We start from the raw sequence: 21,815 nt of genomic DNA, 5'->3' as shown, positions 1-21,815 counted from the left end.
TACGATCAACTTAGGCTTACGATGCTTTTCGCAGCCCTGGTTTGTACACACTATTACAAACCTTATGTTATGAAAGCTTTTTTCTATGGAATTGAATTTTTTCATTGAAGCGGTAGATATAGGGCAGGGCTTGACATTAAAGGTCAAGTCAGTGAAATGTAGCGGCAAGGTTGCGAATTGCAACCAATCGCTCACTCCACCCCTCCCCTTCCATTCGAAACACTATGATGGCAGACAGAACATGGCGAATTATATGCAAGGGGGACCCGCGGTGTATGTAGATAGAAATGCCTCATTCTGAGGTAATAAAAACATAACGCTTCATTGTGTAAGCTCTTTATACACCTCTGAAGACAATTATGTATATTATATTGCATGTCAGTAGATCCTCCAAAAAATGACACACTGGACCTTTAAGCATTGTCATGTGGTTGTCCTTCGGACAAGTAAATTTGTCATTTACTTGTCAGAGTACAAATATTATTTGTCCGAAGATAAAAAAAAAAATTTAATTTGAAGTGTCAATATAATTATTTATTATTGTTATTTACTCATTTATTTATTAGATATTATTTATTATAATGATCTTGCTTGGTCTATAAACACCATGCACTGTGCTGTGTTTTACCTTTCTGTGTTTTTCTTATTTGCTCCTGTAAAGCTGCTTTGGAACAATGCACATTGTGAAAAGCGCTATATAAATAAAATTGAATTGAATTGAATAATTGTTTATATTGACACTTTTATATTAATCGCAAATGCAATTAATTGTTCAGCCCTAATATTGACGGTTGATGATGGTTTAAAGGAGTAATAATACGTTTACATACAAGATTTATCTGTCTTTGAAAATGTTTTAATTAGTTGATATACAATTTAGAGTGTAAATTAAAATATTTCATGAATAAAGTCTTTTAATTTGTTAATGTTGCCAGCTTTGAGAGTATCCCAACAATGACTGAAGCCAAAAGAAAAAGGGTTCATTCATTGTATTTTAAAATTCAATTATTAACAAAAACAGACTAACAAATGTTTTAGTTCATTCAATCTCATTTTGACTTGCTTGAATCGTTCAGTATAGGGTGTATTTATTCAGTACGTTCAACCAACAAAAACGCTCCATCACTGTTCACACTCGAACGCTTTTGGCTCATTCCTCTTTGAAGAGAAGAGCTGCACCAGCGTACTGTTTTACGCTGCAATGTCTTGCTCTAGTAGTGAGATTCAGTGCATTCAGTGAATCCCAATAAATCTATTAAAAAGACATCTTGCATAAACATTTCTTTAATAATGCAAGCACGTTTCATACATGGCTCAATCTTTAAATGTACCTAATTCATTTAATCACTTCTGTAATCAGAGAAGGAAAGCGCTGGTTTCTTTTGTCTTAATTCATTTCACGTTATGCATCAGCTCGTGTTAGTGGATAAGTTAACGTTGCATGTAAAAACATTTGTGCTTGCCTTTGCAATAAGTTGCAGTCACGCTCGTCACAAGGTTAGTTTTGTTGCTGCTTCCAGACATGTTTTCTTTGCCAAGTGCAGTATAAAATGGACTTTGAAGTGTTTTGCTATGTCTAAATAGTGAGCCTGTGATGATATGTATCGATTAGAGGTGGGCGGAATGGCCAAAAATCTATTTCATGGAATGAGTCATTTTATTTCACGGTAACGATATATTTCATGAAACAATCTCCCATTATAATTCTATATTTTATTCCTTATTTTTTTAGATTGATTTAACTAATTTATTTATTACAGTTAATTTAAATGCTCACCATAGTTAAAACGTAGGCAAGTTATGAAAATGTACTAAAGATATCAAATTAAGTTCTGATAATCAGATGTATTATTTATTCATATTTATCTTCTGGCATATCATATGTATACAGTAGGAAGATAGACAACATATATAACAATAAAGTATGAATATGCACAAACAATGAGAGTACAGTAAGACTAGTGTTATAAACTGGTGTTCATGGGGTCTGTACTGTAGGTCTTTATCGCTCTTCACTCTCTATTAGATGAGCAATTTAAGTGTGTTGCGACTCTCTGTCTTTAGGTTTGTTTATTCTCGGGCTTGTTTTTGCACTGCAAGTCTCTGGTGACTCCTCACGCGTCTCCCAAAACTGGAGGTAGAAGCGCGTCACATCAAAGCGCTCACTAGCATCATCGCGCATTTCAACACAAGTTTCACCTTGGCTCGCCTGAAGTTAAACTTTATAAAACTATTAACAGCTTTTCAAAACAACCTGACTTCTGAAATACATGTTGAGAATGAGCTTTTTTAAATGCTGGAGCAGATCCCTGCACGAGCACTGCGGGTGAGAGGAGCACCGGACTGGAGCGGATCACTAAACTTACAGACTGAAAGAAGATCAAAAGAATGTTTGATACGTTCATTTGTTACGGGTGGATTAATTCATTAGTTTTTTTCAGAATAGCGCCTAATTTGCAGAGCACCGAGTTAACCACGCCTACTTATTTACATTCCGCGGAATACACGGAATAGAAAAATCTCTTACCAGGGCTCTAGAGTGCGACCAATTTGGTCACACATGCGACCTAATTTCTCAATGGTGCGACTAAAAAAAATCTGAGGTCGCACCGGTGCGACCAGCCGTTCGAAGGAAAAAAAGTCTCTGCAAAAGTCTCCCTGTGGTTCAACAACAGACACATTAGTCCTATATCGTGGTCTAAACCAATCAGAGATAGTGAAGGGCGGACCCCCCTCTGATTGGCCGTGGTCCAGATATTCCTGTACGTGTGTGTACGTTTGAAAATGCTGTGCTGCAGTCGGACAGAGAGGTGAGTAGCCTAGGCCCGTCAGATAAACAGAGTGGATGTAGCCGCAGATGATGAGAGAAGATGAAAAAAACGATTGACAACTTTTTCGTTAAGAATGTTAAGATAAGGCCTGATCCGTCCGAAAATCATAACCAATGCTATAACACGCTAGACTGCGACTAAATGGTTTCATTTCGCGACAAATTTTCCTGCCAGTGCGACAAGTTTTTCTTAATGGTCACACCGGTGCGACTGTCAAACTGATCAATATATAATTTTTGCGTATTATAAATTAAATGCGCAGAAATGTTATATTGCGCAAGCTGCGCATTCAGTCACTCATTTTCGTCTCCCCTCCTTCAACCATTCACTTATCTATCAGTGGCCCCACCCCCAAAGACGTAATTCGCGGGTTACGGGTAAGAGGCGAAGGACTGAAAGAGCAGACGAGTGAAGCGCTCAATCTTGCAACTTAAATAAATATGCAGAATACAAGAATTTCCCCTGCTAAGGTACAAAACAGCAAAGATAACGAAATGTGTTGTATTGTTGTATTGTGTTGAAATGTGTTGCAAATATTGTATGCATGTGAAGCTAATGCAGCAAACACTTCGTGTTTAAACTTTAAGCACGGAACTATTGTATAAAGCTCTCTAACAATACTGCAAAGCATACAAAACGGTATACATCACGCTAAATACTATTTATTTGTGAGTCGCTATTGATAGAAGCCAAACGTGTATCAATGCAGCTTTCATGAAGAATAATCACTAAAAGCCTTCAGGTCTCGCGGGTTTGAGATGTTCGCGCCCAGAGAGTCAGAGCACAAAATACTAAACGGAGTTCTCTTTCACACATTCTTACTCTGAAACGGACATATTAACACAAAATAACCTAAAAATTCCCATATTAACAAGAAATCTTGTAAAGATATTCAGTTTGTTTCGTGACTAAACAGTTGGGAAACAAAACACGTGTTCCAGTATATTGCGCGAGCTCTTAAAGGGGCAGCAGCATAATAAAGATCTCTGTTTATAATGTTCATCAAACAACAACGGACGGGCCCCAAAACACTTACTGATATTAAAGGAATTGTGTTCTCTTATAGGAGTCGTTCACAACAAATAAAGGAAGAAAGTAGCTTTAAGAAAGATGTGCTTTAAATATGGTAAAGTGTTGAAAGAGAGTTTACATATACAATAAAAATAATTCAATCATAAACAATGATTTGTGTTCATTTCTAATTGATTTATTAATGTATTAAACACATTTTAGTGAAGTTTTAGTGATTCTTTTTTCTTACCTCACCCCACGACTCTGCTATCAAATTGTGCTATCAAATTAAGGGCTGGTGCCACCAACTGAATAACTTGGTAGCACCAGTGCCACCTCTCTCAAGTGTTAGTCTAGAGCCCTGCTTTCTTGTAGAATTGTGCTTCAAATAAAGAACTTTATGTTGACCAGATTGTTAGTTAATCATTTACAAGTCAATATTGCCTATATGGACAGCGATTTAAAAAAAAAAGTGAACTTGTAAAACTGCGGTGTTAAATGTGATGCGGTCGAAAATTTGGGTGCACCTAACTTTTGTGCTGGTGCACCTAAGAAAAAACGTTAGGCGCACCAGTGCAACCAGTGCAAAAAGTTAGTCTAGAGCCCTGCTTACGGTTGACATTTTATTCCGAGGTAACGGAATATTCCGTCATTCCGCCCAGCCCTAGTATCGATTCACACTAATTATACCTGTCTAGGTCGATTTTGAAATCGATTCTGTGTTTTATGTACAGCTCTTCCGTGAACTACAGCTCTTTGATCAGTAGGAAGTAATGCTTAATAGGGCTGTGCGATTTGGGGAAAATATCTAATTGCGATATTTTTGACAGACATTGCGATTGCGATTTGATTTGCGATTTTAACTTTTCTAATTCAAGCTTCAGCTCAATATTGTTGTGTGGAGCACAGTATGGGTATAGTTACCCTGCTGAAAGAAAACAACAAAAAAACATTACAGAAATTCTAATTGTTTCCATTAAAACCATTGCAAAATTCATTTTTGTAGTGTGTTTTGGGCATTATTCAAATAGGGTTTACTGTTGTTCAATTGGTTCCCAACTTCCAGATTACATCAAACCAATAGAATCCAAATACCAGTGTACACTATTATAGTTTCCATTAAAACAAATACAACTCCCATTGTAAACCTTAAATCCATAACATTTTCTATTGTGTTAGTGAATTATTAAAATATTTCATAGGTTACATAGGCTGATTTATTATTTTTTAAGTCTGTGGGATTTTTTAAAACAAGTAGAAAATGTGCTGAATGTTTAATTTCATCCAAGTGAAATTATCAAAACAATTTACATTTGTTTAAAATGCGGAGATAGGCGTGAGTTGACACAGGGTGCGCGTGTGCGTCAAGCCTCGTCCATATTGCCAGATGCCCATGTGGAGCCGGACTCAAGTACTATAAATGTCATTACGAAACAGGCTGTGTGTGCACGTCAAGTTTAAACGGCACGTCCGCGAGACGCACAACGTGGGGAAGAGTCGCGCGAGTATGACACAGGCTATGTGTGCGCGGTCTTCTGAATTGGACGTTTCTTTAGTATTTATTTGCCTAATATGATCGATCTGACTCTACAAATTCCATAAAAACACACATTCTCTCACTGCGTCTCAAATCGCATACTCAATGAGTAGGTACTCAATTTCAGTAGGTACGTACTCAACGGGGCAAAATGGGTACATACTGTTTTCCGTGAATGGGTGTAGTATGTATGCGATCAGCCGTTGTCTGCCATATTGGTGATCATCTTCTCCTTTTTAATGGCGGGGAGCAAATTACGGTTGTGGTGCATGTCTGCCACCTACTGTACTGGAGTGTACATGGCCAGAGATTAACCATGCGACGTAATAACAAGCGCAACAACTTAAGTTATGAGAGACAGGTGCATTAACATCAGTAATGCTAACTTTACCTTCCATGAGTTTTCCCAGCATTTGCAACATGTTTGTAATGCCTTCACAAAGGAGACGTCGGGCAGCTACTCGACGATGTCGCCTTAGGAGAGCACTGCTGATTTTATTGTCAAGGAATATAAGTATTATTGCTTATAAATTAAATGTACCCTAGAAATGCAGTGCTAGCCCACACCTACACCTGTGCACAAAATTATTGATAAGTGCTGACCAAATGATATATTGTATTAAAATAGGCTACTAAATTTAATTGTATTTCCATATGCCATCTATGCATTAATACAGACTACAAAAATGTGAATGCATACGTTTTCAGTGAAGCATTGACATAATGCATGAAGTAATGTAATATGTTTTATTTACGGAAAACTATAGAATAAACATGAATAAAAAATACATACATTTGATGTAAGAAAATAAATTAATTTAATCATTATTAATGCATATACAAGTTAACATCACATAAATCAAAGCTTTATTTCAATTTATTGTTGTAACAAATGATCCTGTATCTACAGGCGTTGAACCCCACACCCTACTGCCATCTCGCAGCTGACCACCGTCGCCACCTTCGTGATTTTAACGAGTGTGCTCATCTGTCCCTGTAACAGTCAAACAAGATTCAAGTGACCTCTGTGATTTGTGCTCAATACTGCATTTAAATGTGGAGGTAGTTGCACATGTGTTAACTCGCTGTTTATTCAACTAAAATTTTCCTGAATTCATGACAGTACTAATGGACAAATAAAATATATACATTATGTTTAGTTACTTAAGTAAATATGTTTATTTACATTACTTATATGTGTCTATGCAAGCAGTGAGCAATGCTTTGTACCACATATGAACAGACATAAGCTCCATTACTGTGATAGTGTATTTCATGTTTAGACTGTAAATCGTATTATATTGTATTGTCATTGTGTTAAATGTCTGTACTAGAAGCTTCCAACACCAAAGAAAATTCCTTGTGTGTGCAAGCACACTTGGCAATAAAGCTCTTCTGATTCTGATTCTGATGTTGTGATGTGCTCATTTGCAATACTTCTCGAGAAATGACAGGTCACATGTTACACAGACATTAAAAAGCGTCTGTAACATGGGTATGGTTTTAATATATATAACGTTAAGTCTACTTCGAAGACGCGTGTGTGCGTGGAGCTCCCCTTTATGCTATACATATTAAAACACTGCATTTTCACAGCAAAATCAAAAACTTTTTAGCATCGTACAGGTTAACCTTACGCTACAGCACTTTAACAAATGCAACTGCAACGCCAAGAGAAGCGTTGTTGGCTAGTAATACTCACATTTGAAAACACCTGCCTCGCAGTTTTCCGCTATGCTCCTGTATGAACTTATCCTGTCCCGTGGGCTCATGGGATAGATAAGTATCCCAAGTATCTGTCGCTGGGTGCTTCAGAATGTGGGCGTAACCAGTAAGCCATCCGGGAATTTCTCACCTACTCTTTTATGAATACTGAGGTTTGGGACATACTATATTGTTTTCACATACTATATAGTAGGTAAGTATACAGTTTCGGACGCCACAGTAATATACACGTTCAAATCTCGCGAGAAATAGTGCACCAGGCGTAAATTTCTCGCCTACTGTTTTATGAATACTGAGGTTTGGGACATACTACTCTTTCGCCTACTGCTTTTTGCCTACTACATAGTATGACAGTATGCGGTTTGGGACGCAGCATCTCTCTCCTGCCTTCTGTTTGTTTGTTTTTTATGTCGGACGTTTACACAGTTGGCTAGGGCAGTGCTGATTAGGCATAACGGAGGTGCGCTCACTCAGTTGATTAGCAAGAATGCCACTCAAAGCGGGCTTGGAACAGATGCGTTTCCTATTTTTCACATCGCAGCCTCTTGCGATTAGCAAATCGCAACGTCTCACATCGCGATTGCGATTCGATTTCGATTAATCGTTCAGCCCTACTGCTCAATCTAAAATCACTACATGATTAGGTCATTTATAACGTACATTTGAAAAAGCAACACTCGTCAAACATCATCATTATAAATATACTTTTATTATCATGAAAATACCTGAAAAGGTTTGAAGAACAGCGATAGAATATGACCACTGGCTTTTCCTTGAACTACGTGTGTAAATCATTCTTCTGTGTCCCTTATTCTGTGTTTCTGCACGAAAACGCCCTCTGGCTTTCGAATGTGGCGGCAATTAACCGTAATTCATTAAGAAACGGAGCATAAAAAATACACAATATATCGTCCCAGCCCTACTAAATAATCTTAATATGAATGCCATGCCTTGATGAAAAGTCTCATTCATGTCCAGTTCCATTTGTTTCATCATGAAACATCTGAATCAAGGCTTCATCGTAGTTTTTTCAGATAACTCTAATGTGTTTTTACTTTGATGTTTCAACAGCTAAATATCCAGAGATCAAGTCCCTGATGGGGCCTGACCCCAGGCTGAAATGGATAGTCTCTACGATGGTTGCTGTCCAGTTTTTGGCCTTCTACTTGGTGAAAGACCTGCCCTGGAAATGGGTGTTTTTCTGGACATATGTATTTGGAAGTTGCTTAAACCATTCAATGACTCTAGCTATTCACGAAATCTCTCACAACACTGCTTTTGGTAACAACCGTGCAAAATGGAACCGCTGGTTTGCAATTTTCGCCAATCTTCCTGTCGGGTTGCCCTACTCTGCATCCTTTAAGCGCTACCATCTGGACCACCATCGCTACTTGGGTGGAGATGGTGTGGATGTTGACATACCCACCGATTTTGAGGGCTGGTTCTTTTGCAATCGTTTCCGCAAACTTATCTGGATTATGTTTCAGCCACTGTTCTACGCCGTCCGTCCGTTGTGCATCAACCCAAAACCCATAAGTCAACTGGAGCTGATTAATGTTGCTATACAGCTCACCTTTAATGCCCTGCTCTATTGGATCTGGGGAGTTAAGCCTGTGGTCTACATGATGATGGGGTCAATGTTAGGGATGGGTCTTCATCCCATTTCAGGACACTTCATTGCAGAGCACTATATGTTCCTCAAAGGCCATGAGACATATTCCTATTATGGATCACTCAACCTGCTCACATTTAATGTTGGCTACCACAATGAGCACCATGATTTCCCCAGCATTCCAGGATGCCGACTACCAATGGTAAGATTTCCTGTTTTCATTTTATATATACAGGTGCTGGTCATATAATTAGAATATCATCAAAAAGTTGATTTATTTCACTAATTCCATTCAAAAAGTGAAACTTGTATATTATATTCATTCATTACACACAGACTGATATATTTCAAATGTTTATTTCTTTTAATTTGATGATTATAACTGACAACTAATGAAAATCCCAAATTCAGTATCTCAGAAAATTAGAATATTATTTAAGACCAATACAAAGAAAGGATTTTTAGAAATCTTGGCCAATGCAAAACCGCATAAAGAACGTCTCAAAATCAGAATGCACAGAACAGGATGAATGGACGCGCGTTGCACGATACACAAATGCACAACTTCTCATTGGTATGCGCAAAATGATTATAGATGAACACAAAATGAAACATTGTATTCACAAATCTGTCTCTATTTGTACAAATCGCCTCATGTTTATTCAAATCTAAATTTCACAGATTCAAATCATATGGCATCTGTTTGTGAATAGTAAAATACAAGTGTAACTTGTATCACGTTCACGGATGACTGCATGCATTTGTTAATCATTTTGAAATGAATTTCATTCCATAGATCTCCGGCTTGTGGCGTTTGACTGCGGAAAAAACGATTTACTTTAAAAAAAGATTACATTTAAAAAAGCTTCTTGATATCAGCTCGAGTTCATAAGTTCGCCTACCAATGGTATGAGAGGAACACAGCTATCACTCTCAACCAACCAACCAAACATTACTAGCCAATCAGAATGAAAATGGGGCGGGTCTTGGTTGCCGGTTGCCTGGTTGCCATTTTATCCATCACTAGCACCTTCCTCAGGGCAGGCTGGGCAGAGCAGCCCTGCCCCCTTAGGCCGGGGAACAGTTGAGTTATCCCACATAGCTCTAACCGGACCTAGTGCTCCAGACGTGGTAAACCCCCCCCCGTGGGCTGTTCCGTCTGATGTATCCTCATGAATGGTTCCCACCTTGGCAACCCATGACCTCCCCAGGTGGACTCCCACCTTGCGGTTAACTCCTGCAGTCCGCACTTTCTTCCCATGAGTTCTCCCCTGATGGTGAGACCATGTGGTGTCTCCAGTAATTCCTCCCTACGGTAGGTAGTGGCCTCTGCAGCGTTTTTCCCCCGGGGGGAATGATGCTTCCCCAGTGGCCCGTACGGTGCCGGGCGGCTTCTCGCCATTTAGAGAACTAGGCCTCCGCCCATGACGGCCGGTGACAGCGGCTTCCCAACTTTGTGTAAGCTCTGGGACCCCCTTCCTCTCCACTGGAGGGTCATAATTTCGCGTTAGCGTGTTCGTCTGACTAGCCCAGGCCAGTCAACGTCGCTCCGCAGAGATTGTGACGCGGCTCAGTGCTGTGGCGTTTTCCATAGGAACCCCATTCTGTTGGTTCGACACAACGTCGAGAGACCGACAGAAAGGGAACGTCTTAGTTACGGATGTAACCTCAGCTCCCTGATGGAGGGAACGAGACGTTGTGTCCCTCATGCCACAACACTGGCCGCCCACCCCAGCGGTCGGGGGAGGATGCTTTAGGCTCCTCAGACCACAGGTGAATGAATGAGCACACCGGCTTCCCTCTTATACCCGGACATCCGGGGAGGAGCCCGGCATGCAAATTTCATTCGCCAATTTTCATTGGCCTTTTCTAAAAACTCAGAAGATGATAGGTTCTCAAGACAAACCCCATTCTGTCGGTTCGACACAACGTCTCGTTCCCTCCATCAGGGAACTGAGGTTACATCCGTAACCCCCCCCCCATCCCCCCCAATGCTGTTAAAAGCCGAACTCACAAAGCTTGAAGTCATGGGGCCGGTGGTCGATCGTTTCTCGAGCCTACACCTACAATACTGGAAAGATGTGACTGTAGATCCTTGGGTCTGGACCACATTGAGCAAACACTATGTTCTGCAGTTTCGACGCCGGCCCCCAAAGTTTTCAAGAATTGTTCCTACAGTGATAGGAGACCCAGTTCGTTCAAAGGCTCTCTCTCTGGAAATTTGTTTTCTGTTGGAGAAGAGAGCAATAGAAAAGGTTCATTCCCATGTTCAACGGGACGGGTTCTATTGAACTTACTTCCTAGTTCCGAAAAAAGACGGTGGTTTTCGTCCAGTTCTGGACTTGAGACGTCTCAACGTGTTTTTGAAAACTCTTCCCTTTCGGATGTTACGGGCAGTCGACGTTCTTCGGTCTGTCACGAAGGGAGACTGGTTTACAAGCATCGATTTGAAAGATGCTTACTTTCATGTGCCCATTGCTCCGCACCACCGAAAATTTCTTCGATTCAATTTCAAGGGCCAGGCCTACCAATTCAAGGTTCTTCCATTCGGCCTATCTCTCGCTCCTCGTGTTTTCACGATTGCCGTACAGGACGCTGTTACAACTTTTAGGGATGCTGGCCGCGGCCACTTCTGTGATCCCACTGGGCCTGCTCCACCTCAGGCCTCTTCAGCGATGGAACAACGGTTTGCGGTTGAACCCTGCCAGACATCTTCATCGGCAGATTGTTGTTTCAAATGGTTGTATCCAGGCATTGGTACTGTGGACTCGTCGGGAGTTCTTGATGTCAGGGGTTCCTCTAAGGGTCACTTCTTCTCGTCGGGAGGTAGTCACGACCGATGCTTCACTCCTCGGGTGGGGAGCATCGTGGAATCACAGAGCTGCGTCTGGCCATTGGTCCCCAGCTCGGTCCAGGGATCACATCAATCTTCTGGCCCTGTGGAGTTTCTTGCCGGTTCTGGCGGGCCGTCATGTCCTCATTCGCTCCGACAACACCTCGACAGTGTTTCACTTGAACCATCAAGGTGGAACAAGGTCCCTCAAGTCGCTGCATCTCACATGCAGAATACTCATGTGGTCTCTACCTCGACTAGCATCGTTGAGGGCGGTTCACCTGCCAGGATCCCACAACCAGGTCGCGGATGCTTTTTCGAGGGATCTAATACACCCGGGGGAATGGAGGCTTCACCCCGATGTGGTGCAGATGATATGGCAACGGTTTGACGAGGCGTTGTTGGATCTTTTCGCGACACGGGCGAACGCTCACTGTCACTTGTGGTTTGCAAGGACGGAGATATCCAGTCCGTTGGGACAGGATGCTCTGTCCCACGACTGGCCAGACTGTCTGCTTTATGCGTTCCCCCCTTTCGCTTTTGTGGGACACGTTACACAGAATAGTACATGGCAACCACAGAGTGTTACTTGTGGCACATCGTTGGCCAGCCAGACCGTGGTTTCCCATGCTTCTGTCACAGTTAGTGGACAGGCCATGGCAGCTTCCGCTTCGGAAGGATCTGTTGTCACAGATGAGCAATACCGTTTGGCACCCGGATCCGGCCCGTCTTCATCTTTGGATTTGGCCGCTGGGTCCGACTGTCTCTTAGCCACCTGCGAACCTGCGGTGGTTCACACCATAGCTAATGCTAGAGCCTCATCTACACACCTGATCTATTCGGCACGTTGGAATATTTTCTCGTCATGGTGCAGAGAGTGTGGATTGGATCCTGCACGTAGTGAGGTTCCAAGAATCCTTAGTTTTTTGCAGCACCTTTTGGATTCAGGCAAAGCTGCCTCCACCTTAAAGGTTTATGTTGCAGCCATCTCCGCGCATCACATACCAGTTGATAGTTCTTCCCTTGGTTCTCATTCTCTGGTGTGCAGTTTTCTGAAAAGTGCGAGACGGCTAAGGCCAGCTCGCAACCCTCATTTACCTGGATGGGATTTGCTGCTTGTTCTTGAATTTGTTTGTCGGCCACCATTCGAGCCTTTGCAGGCGGCTGGCCTGTAATGGTTATCTCTGAAGACTGCTTTTTTTGTTGGCACTTGCTTCTGCCAAGCGTGTAGGCGAATTGCATGCTTTGTCCGTTAGCGAGTTATGCATGCGTTGGTTGCCGGATGACTCTGGGGTTGTTCTCCGGCCTAACCCATCCTTTCTACCTAAAGTCCTACTTCCTCAGTTTATAAACCAGTCCATCAGTTTGGCCGCTTTTCAGTCTGTGCAGCACAGTTGTTCGGTTGATCACCTCTACTTCTATGTTAATGAGATTTTGGTAGACTGGTATTCACACTGAAATAATAATAATAAAAAAAATTATGGTATATGCTTTAGTTTTTTTTAAAGTGATTGTGTTGTGGTGGTACATTTTACAAGTATTACCATGCTTTAGTTACAATAAACATATTACAACAAAATATGTAATATGCAGGCACTACAGCTCCCCCTAGTGTCTTCTATAGAGATGTGCAATAATTGTGATGATCTGAAACCATCGTGATGAGGCCAAACAATCGCGATGAGAGTGACAGCCCTACTTGGGAGCAAATTTTGCACACAATCCCATTAGCTCCGTAGCTGAATATGTCGGGACAATTTAACCAATTTACCAGGACCATCACTTGTGTCTGTTTGAACTATTTCATTTAGCCATTCTTGTTTGAAATTGAAAACAAACCTTTTTTTGGGATGTTGCAGAGGTAACGTTTCTTCTTTTCGTTTCGCCATTGCTGCGTCCCGAGTGGATGCCCGCCATCTGCGCGGTCTCAAACTAGTGCTTGGAAAATTGCCCCCTCAAAAAAAAATCCAGGTACAGGCATCGGTATTGGTATCAGTATCGGTGAGCACCAGAAAGAAAATATCGGTACTCGTTCTCAGTCTTTAAAAAATGTTATCAGTGCATCCCTTTGAATGATACTAAAATGTTAAAACATTATCTTTTTAACTACCTGCTGAGTGGATAAAACACAAAACCTCCAGTGCTAGCCTATTGTCAACAGTCTGTACTCTTCTGTGAATCACAAGTGCTCAGAACTATTTGCAAATTCGGTCACAGATTTTACACCTGTTTTACATCTAGGTGTTGTCAGCAGTACACTGTCCCTATGACTGCTTGTGTCCATCTCACGAAACCACTGAAACATGGCAGTAAAGGTTTCAATTATAAAACATACAGTATAACTGGTAATTAGGGATGGGCGATATTATATCGTTTGCGATATACTGGTAGAAATTCCCCACACGATAAGAATTAGTCTTCCTGCGATATAAACGATAAATTCTAGTTGATGACTGTAGCGAGGAAGGCGGGACGAGAGCCGTGGGGCAAAAAGGCGGGGCCGGTGGCGTGAGTGATAATGAGTATCAGCTGTACGCGCACCGGTCCCTCATGCCTCACGGGGGAGCTCGGGAGCATAAGAGGACGAGCGACGAGAGAGGACCGGGCCCGGAAATGTTAAGTATGTAGCGAGGAAGGCGGGACGAGAGCCGAGGGGCAGTAAGGCGGGGCCGGTGGCGTGAGTGATAATGAATATCAGCTGTACGCACACCGGTCCCGCATGCCTCACGGGGGAGCTTGGGAGCATAAGAGGACTCACCTCCCGGTCCTCTCTCGTCGGCAGTCCCGCCGCTTCCTCTTGCTCCAGCACCACTGCCTCGGGCAGCCGCTGGCGGACGTCCCTCATCCGCGCTGCCCGAACTCTTCAGCACTGCAATGCCCCTCGGCGGCAAGGGCTCTTCGACAGCATGTCCCTCCTTCCTCCCAGGTTTCGGCACCAATGTAGCAAAGCTCAATAAAACGGGAAGGAAGAAGGCGGGAACCGGCGAACATTCAAACAATTTAATCAAAATAAATAAACAGCAGTAAAAACAGGCCGGCAGTCGTCCGTGAGGGGCTGCCGGCCTGTTTTTACTGCTGTTTATTTATTTTGATTAAAGTGTTTGAATGTTCGCCGGTTCCCGCCTTCTTCCTTCCCGTCCGCCGGTCACACGAACATAAACAAAACTTAACATTTCCGGGCCCGGTCCTCTCTCGTCGGCAGTCCCGTCGCTCGTCCTCTTATGCTCCCGAGCTCCCCCATGAGGCATGCGGGACCGGTGCGCGTACAGCTTATACTCATTATCACTCACGCCACCGGCCCCGCCTTCCTGCCCCACGGCTCTCGTCCCGCCTTCCTCGCTACAGTCATTTTTATCTAATTTTGTTAGAACTTTTAATATGTCAAACTTGCATCGCGCATAAGCACTAGTGTTTATGGCGGTTCGTGCTGCCAGCAGCAATTTGGGGAGAACAGCAGCTGAACGGACTGTACCACAAGTACAGTATAGCAATTGTAAGTTCACATTACGTTATTTTTAATAAATTCACAGGCAAACCTCTTCAAAAACGGATAATCTGTCTCTTACATATGTGCAATGTAAACATACTGTTGTGTTTATGTAGTAGCACATAGTTTGTAGTTTGTACATGTAGTTTTAACTGTTTCTCCAAAGGCTATGAGGGTTCAGTCAGTGGAGGAAGGAGGATTAACAGTGTGATATGATCCCCACCTCTGCTAACACGAGCAGTCGAGCACTATACAAAAGCATATAAACAGACACAGCTCTTTACTAAAAGCTGCACCTGTTAAGAAAACACATAATACATTTTGTGCAATTTTTGTCCAAACATTTTTTGTGTCATTTGAGTTTGTGACAAAACATTTTGAAGTGTTTACATATTGTTTATTACTGTATAATATAATTCATTAAAATATAAGTTGAATATGTTTCATAAAGTACAAGTTGATTTTATAATGATTTTTGCATTGTTTTTCCCTATATATTTCATCATTGAGGATTTCTTTAAAAAAGTCTAAAAATCTCATCTCGTTCTCATGAATCCAGTCTCGTGTCTCGTCTCGTGGGAAAAGTGTCTCGTCACACCCCTAGTTTGAAACAAAACTAACGATTGCAGTTTGTAGCGCTGACAAATCTGAGTGCGCGCTTATATCTGTCATTACGGTAAAAACACGTCATGATAGTGTGTGGCACTTATAACTGTATTACCTTTACTAGAGAAGCTGCTCTTAGGGCTGCAGCTATCGATTCTTTTACTAATCGAGTATTCTACTGATTTTTCCATCGATTAATCGGGTATTCGGATAATAAGTACTTTTTCTTTATTAAAAAGCAATACTAAATATACAAGAGAAAATAAGACAGGTCTCTTAAAATGAGTAAAACAACTAATTTGTTTCCTTTTTAGAACAATTAGTTTTTATTGCTGAAATAGCATACATTAATATCTGTGAAAACTAAACCCATTTAGTACATTCCATTGCCATATTAAATTCAAAATGCAATATAATACAAATATATAAATAAGAAACATGAATAAAAATGGAAATAATAATTTCAAACAATAGCCTATGACTTTTATTTTTGCAGGTTGTCAGATGCTTATTTTTTAGTATGTCTGTTTCTTCACTCAAACAATAACATGTTTGTGAAATAAACTCTCAGCGCAACTCTGGAGGTGAAGTTCATGTCCTCATTCAGCGCAGACGCAGACAAATTCATGAGCATCACGCGTGTAGCACGTTAAACTGTGCAGTTCATTCACTCAGACATGCAGAACAGACAGATGACATGTGTAAATAACAGGATTCGGTGTCCACTAGTCTGCATCTAGTTTGATGGACTCAATGCAGCCGGAAAACAAGTTTCACTCGTAAAATAGACTAAAACTAAGTAAAATATCAGTTCACCATTTCAATAAGCTATTAGGGCTGTGACGGTGGCAGTTTTTTACCACCACGGTGGTAATAGACAAATCGACCGCGGTGGTTGAGAAATATATATTATTTATATAAATAATATTTATATTATTATATTTGCGTGTAGCAACCACATGACGAGTGGAAGAGAAATATAGACCTTATTTAAATACTTGAAATTGTTAAATAATTGAAATATGATATCTGAAATAAATGAGGATGAAACATCCGTCAATGTTTAACGCGCAAAACCATCAGTGAAACGGCACACTACAGCATATAAAACATTTAAATAAACATCAGTAAATAATGAAAACTTAAATGATATAAGAAAGCTAAATACTAAATAAAAAAGCTCTTGTTGCAGTAACTTCAGTCAGTGGCGTATTCAAACTGTTTAAACCTACATTGGCTTTCCTATTCAGATTGCCATAAAAACTTTACTTTTTCCGACTCGTTGATGTGAAACTTACTTGTTGACATTGTCCAGATTAAAATGTGTACAGCTGCACTAAATGCGCGTTCAGAAGATGTGCACAGGAGCTCAAATGAAGAGATGTCTCTCCGCAACCGCGGCAAAACCTGCACGCGCTCCGACTAAAAAAGCAAGCGGGTCATAGCCAGTTTTGATTTTACGTATCTGTTCATTTCACAATAAGATCCATTGCAGAACCCACAGAATAACCTGGGTTTTGCCGTGCAGGCCTGCGCTCGAACGCACCAACGGAAACGTATGCCAATAATTTCTGTTAATTTAAAATCTTTTAAATAAAACCATCCACAACTGAAAGGCTACAAAAAGCAATATTCTCATATTTATTACACCTATATTTGTCAGAGTGACGTGCACTACCGCCGGTGGCAGTTTGCCACAGTCATGGCACTTTACCATCGCGGTGGTGCGGTTGTTACGGCAACCGTCACAGCCCTATAAACTATCAGTTATTTATCAGCATGAGAAATACGTGTGAGCGTGTGAACAGACTCAAACGCGTGTGTCTCACGGTGAATGCATTTGCACGAGACTTGAGAGCCCTGTAACATGAACAGAGTTTAGCGGGCTGTGCGTCAGTAATAACGGTCCGTGGGGAAACGCAGTGCTCCGTGTGTACTGTAGTTAAATGGATTAAACGAGGCTTCGAGGCAACAAAAATTGCCTCGATGATTTTTTGTATTCGAATAACTCGAGTTACTCGAGGAATCGTTTCAGCCCTAGCTGCTCTATTAGAGCTTTTCATCAAGTTGCTCAGCATTTCATGTTTTCAGATTATTTTAAACTGTTTATAGGTGAGAATACTGCGTTGTTATGTTTATCAGTTGTGTCTTTCTTTAAAGACCTCTTCAAGCAGTCTGTAGATGTCAGGAAAATGTATCAATCTTTCTAAAGACCTTTAATTGCAAGTGTCACCTTGAATTTGTTTTACTGTAGAAATATTTCATATAGAAGTTACTTCAATGCATTAACACTTTTTAGTAAGTTAAACTTTTGCATTTAAAGTAAAAATTTAAAAAACACTCTAGTTTACCTATGGCAGGGGTGTCCAAAGTCAGTCCTGGAGGGCCGGTGTCCTGCAAAGTTTAGCTTCAACCCTAATCAAACACACCTGAACAGCTAATAAATGTCTCACAAAGCAAACTAGAAACTTCCAAACAGGTGTGTTGAGCCAAGTTGGAGCTAAACTCTGCAGGACAGTGGCCCTCCAGGACCGACATTGGACACCCCTGACCTATGGTATTTGTTGTAAAAATGTTCTCACTATAGTTACTGTGGGTTAACCATGAAATATGTAATCGTTTTGAAGCAAAGTCCTACATAATACATACCTAAATTAAAAAAAATTGTCAGTACCTCTAGTAAATGATGAATTACTTTTAGTCGTCATTCAGAATCGTAAAAGAATCGCAATCTCTATTTGAAAGAGGATTAAATACAAATATCGATTAAGAACAAATATCTCAACAGGAAGATCTCAAGATGGCGGGTACGTGTTGTCGTACTCTGGCAGGCGTAACGGCTCCACTTCTTTTACATCTAGCTGCCCGTCTGTATTGTTTTTATACACCCCTGTCAGTGCTTACTTTAAACCTTATTCGCGGAGTTAAACGCTACAACTATGGATACGTCGAATCTTCGCTTCGCAGTGTGTTTATCGTACTACTGCTTTTTTATCTGGCTGCGCTTCCGGTACGAATTGTGACTAGAACTATCCACGAGGGCCAGTTGATTTCTTATAACTCAAGTCGATTGGGTGCACAGGGTAATTACTGACAAAATCCTGGTTTTGTTCAACATTCATCCTCTTTAGGAAGTTTTCATCACAACTTGCTTGGATATTATGCAATTTACTCATCTGTATTGGATTTTGGTCACGCTATGATACGAAAAAATCCTGCCAAACAGCAGGGTTCTGCTGCGCCTTCACGGAAAATTCATGGGCTTATATTTATTCTGCTACTGCTTTCCGGGGATGTCCAACTGAATCCGGGACCGGTTAGCCCCAGGACACAGGTGGACTCTGGAGCTGAGACTCATCTGGGATCGAGCGTAGCGGTGTTTTATGCGACGAATACTGGGGATTGTGCCGGCTCCTTTAACAGCGACGTCTGCTTAATTAACAACCTGCAATATCCTACAGGGCCTGTTTCAACACTGCTCTGTGGACAGTCTACTAGATCTTCCGAGGCTACAGTGGCAGTTTCAAACGTCTCCGTGTGCTGCAATCCTGTGGTGGACTCACGATCTGAACCTCTTTTGGGATCGAGCTCGACCGGGTTTCACGACGCGATGACTGCTTGGGTCCCTGCTAGGGATTAACTCGACTTTTCATCTAGCAATGTCGTTTCAACCAACAATGTGCAAAATCCTCAAGTGTATAACATCTCTACACTGCTCGGCGGAGATTCTACAACATCTTCCGAGACAACAACTACTGCTATTGGCGTCCCCACGTGTCTAAACCCCGCGGTAAGAAAGCAATTTGCTTTTAGAATCTTTCAAACTGTTAATCACGCGAAGGTTCTTTGGGACCGCACTGTGAAACCCAGAGGACTTTTTGGAGGACATTTAAATATCAGAAGCATTGCTTCAAAAAGCGATCAGTTGTCTCATTTACTATCTAATTCTAATCTGGACTTCCTCTGCATATCTGAAACATGGTTGCATCAATATTCATCTCCAAGTGTATTTATGATGCCTGGTTACCAATGTTTCAGGCGTGATCGACCTGTGGGGAAGGGAGGTGGAGTACTAATATATGTGAGAGATGGCATTATGTGTGAACGCCTTGTATTTAACTCTGTTAATAATTTGGAGCTCTAGGGCTGAAAATTATTTTGTCTCCACAAATGTCATTTATTATCATATGTGTCTATAGACCACCCTCTGCAAATGACATATTTTACAAACAACTCTCAGAAGTTCTAAAGGAATGTAACCATAACAAAGAAATCATTCTTATGGGTGACTTCAATGTGAACTGGGAGGATAAATCTAAAAAGAAAAAATTGAAAAACCTTGCAGACAAACATCTCTTACACCAGGTAACTAAAGGGCCCACCAGAATTGCTAAATCCTCCAAAACGCAGCTAGACTTAATGTTTACCAACAAACCGGAACAGATAATTAAGAGTTATAACCTGATCACTGGGTTATCGGATCATAACCTAACACTGGTTGCTCGGAAATTGACCAAAAACAGATTCAAAAATAATAAGGCAAACTCAAACAATGCCTTCAGTTGCATACCTAAGGGAAAGTTATCAGAGTTTAATGAGGAAATAATTAGTTTAAAGTGGGACGACATTTTATCTTCTACCAATATAGAGTATGGCTGCAACACTTTCATCAAAAGGATAAACACCGTAAGGGATAAATTCACTGTAAAAATTCAGAAAAAAAATTGGCATAAAAATAATTTACCTTGGCTAAATGAAAACATATGGGAGTTGATGAAAAATAGAGACGCTGCTTTAAAGGCAGCTATGAAGTCAGGTAGATATATTGATAGGCTTTGTTACAAAGGACTGCGGAATAAAGTTATTCGAGAATTGAGAGTAGCTAAATCTAAATATTACATCAATTTATTGAATGAAGCAAAAGGAAATACTAAATTAATCTGGAATAATGTAAATAGTCTTATACATAAGGAGGGTAATTATCAACCAGACTTTAGGATTAAAGTGCAAGGTAACATAATTACTAATGAGCTCTCCATTGCTACTAATTTTAATAATTATTTTATAAATTCTGTTAATAAATTGGGGGAAAAATTTGCAATAAAGGCAGAGGAAAGTATTTTGACGTGCGATACTGATACTGATAACCAATGTTTTAACTTAGCAATGACAGACGAAGCGCAGGTTGCCAAAGTGATCAGCTTGCTAAGAAATTCTAATTGTAGAGATACTTATCAATTTAATACCAAATTTCTTAAATCTCATAACTGCATATTAGCTCCTGTTATTTCTCATCTAATCAATTTATCTTTTAAATATAGTATCTTTCCCACTGTATGGAAGCAATCTATTATTTCACCTATTTTTAAATCTGGGGACAGTTCGGAGGTTTATTATAGACCTTTTATAGACCTATCAGCATTCTGCCAGTGGTATCCAAAGTTGTGGAAAAGATAGTTCTCGAACAATTTACATCTCATCTCAACTCAGCAAAGACTGGATTACACTGTATGCAATTTGGTTTTAGAGCTAATTATTCTACTGAAACAGCTATTTTGCACTTAACAGAGCAAATAAAATTCAGGCTTGATAAAGGTGGGATAATTGGTGCTGTGTTTCTAGACTTGCGTAAAGCCTTCGATACTGTAAATCACAAGGTCCTCATTTCTAAATTGTCTAAATTTAACCTTTCATCAGCAGTTTTAACATGGATTTCATCATATTTATCAGATAGACAGCAATGTGTAAAAATTAAAGGATCTCGCTCTACTAATTTAAATTGCAAGATGGGTGTTCCCCAAGGAGCAATATTGGGACCCTTATTATTTAGCTTGTATATTAACGATCTCCCACAACAGTGTGAAGGGATGCAGGTGCAAATGTATGCTGACGACACTGTTATCTTCGCATACGCAAAAACAGCAGAGTTAGTAGCTGGAAAACTAAACGCTGTGATGGATAAGATTACACAGTGGTTAGAGCAGTCATGCCTTACCTTAAATACGGGTAAAACAAAAGATATGTTTTTCTCTAAAACGAATGCTTGTTTTTCTGGTACAGATATTTTCATTAATGGTGAGAAGATTAAAGCTGTTACAGAGCTAAATTATTTAGGCTTGCTACTGGATTCAAATATTAACTACAAGAAACATGTTAAGAAACTGGAGAGAACC

The 21,815-nt window shown here is 40.7% G+C and overlaps 1 protein-coding gene across 1 annotated transcript in view; it reads left to right on the top strand.

Annotated features, from left to right (window-relative positions):
• The first annotated feature begins 6,144 nt into the window (after positions 1-6,144).
• The window catches only part of degs1 (delta(4)-desaturase, sphingolipid 1), a 31,029-nt gene continuing 15,358 nt past the window's right edge, over positions 6,145-21,815 (top strand). Inside the window, exon 1 of the mRNA XM_057327371.1 lies at positions 6,145-8,918. Within this exon, the coding sequence (XP_057183354.1) occupies positions 8,148-8,918 (771 nt within the window). The 5' untranslated portion in view covers positions 6,145-8,147. The remainder of the gene's footprint in view (positions 8,919-21,815) is intronic.

This window comes from Triplophysa rosa, unplaced genomic scaffold (genome assembly GCF_024868665.1).
Source record: "Triplophysa rosa unplaced genomic scaffold, Trosa_1v2 scaffold221_ERROPOS574315+, whole genome shotgun sequence".
Lineage (NCBI taxonomy): Eukaryota > Metazoa > Chordata > Actinopteri > Cypriniformes > Nemacheilidae > Triplophysa > Triplophysa rosa.
Note: the sequence above shows the minus strand (reverse complement) of the source record. Positions and strands in the feature narration are given on the sequence as shown.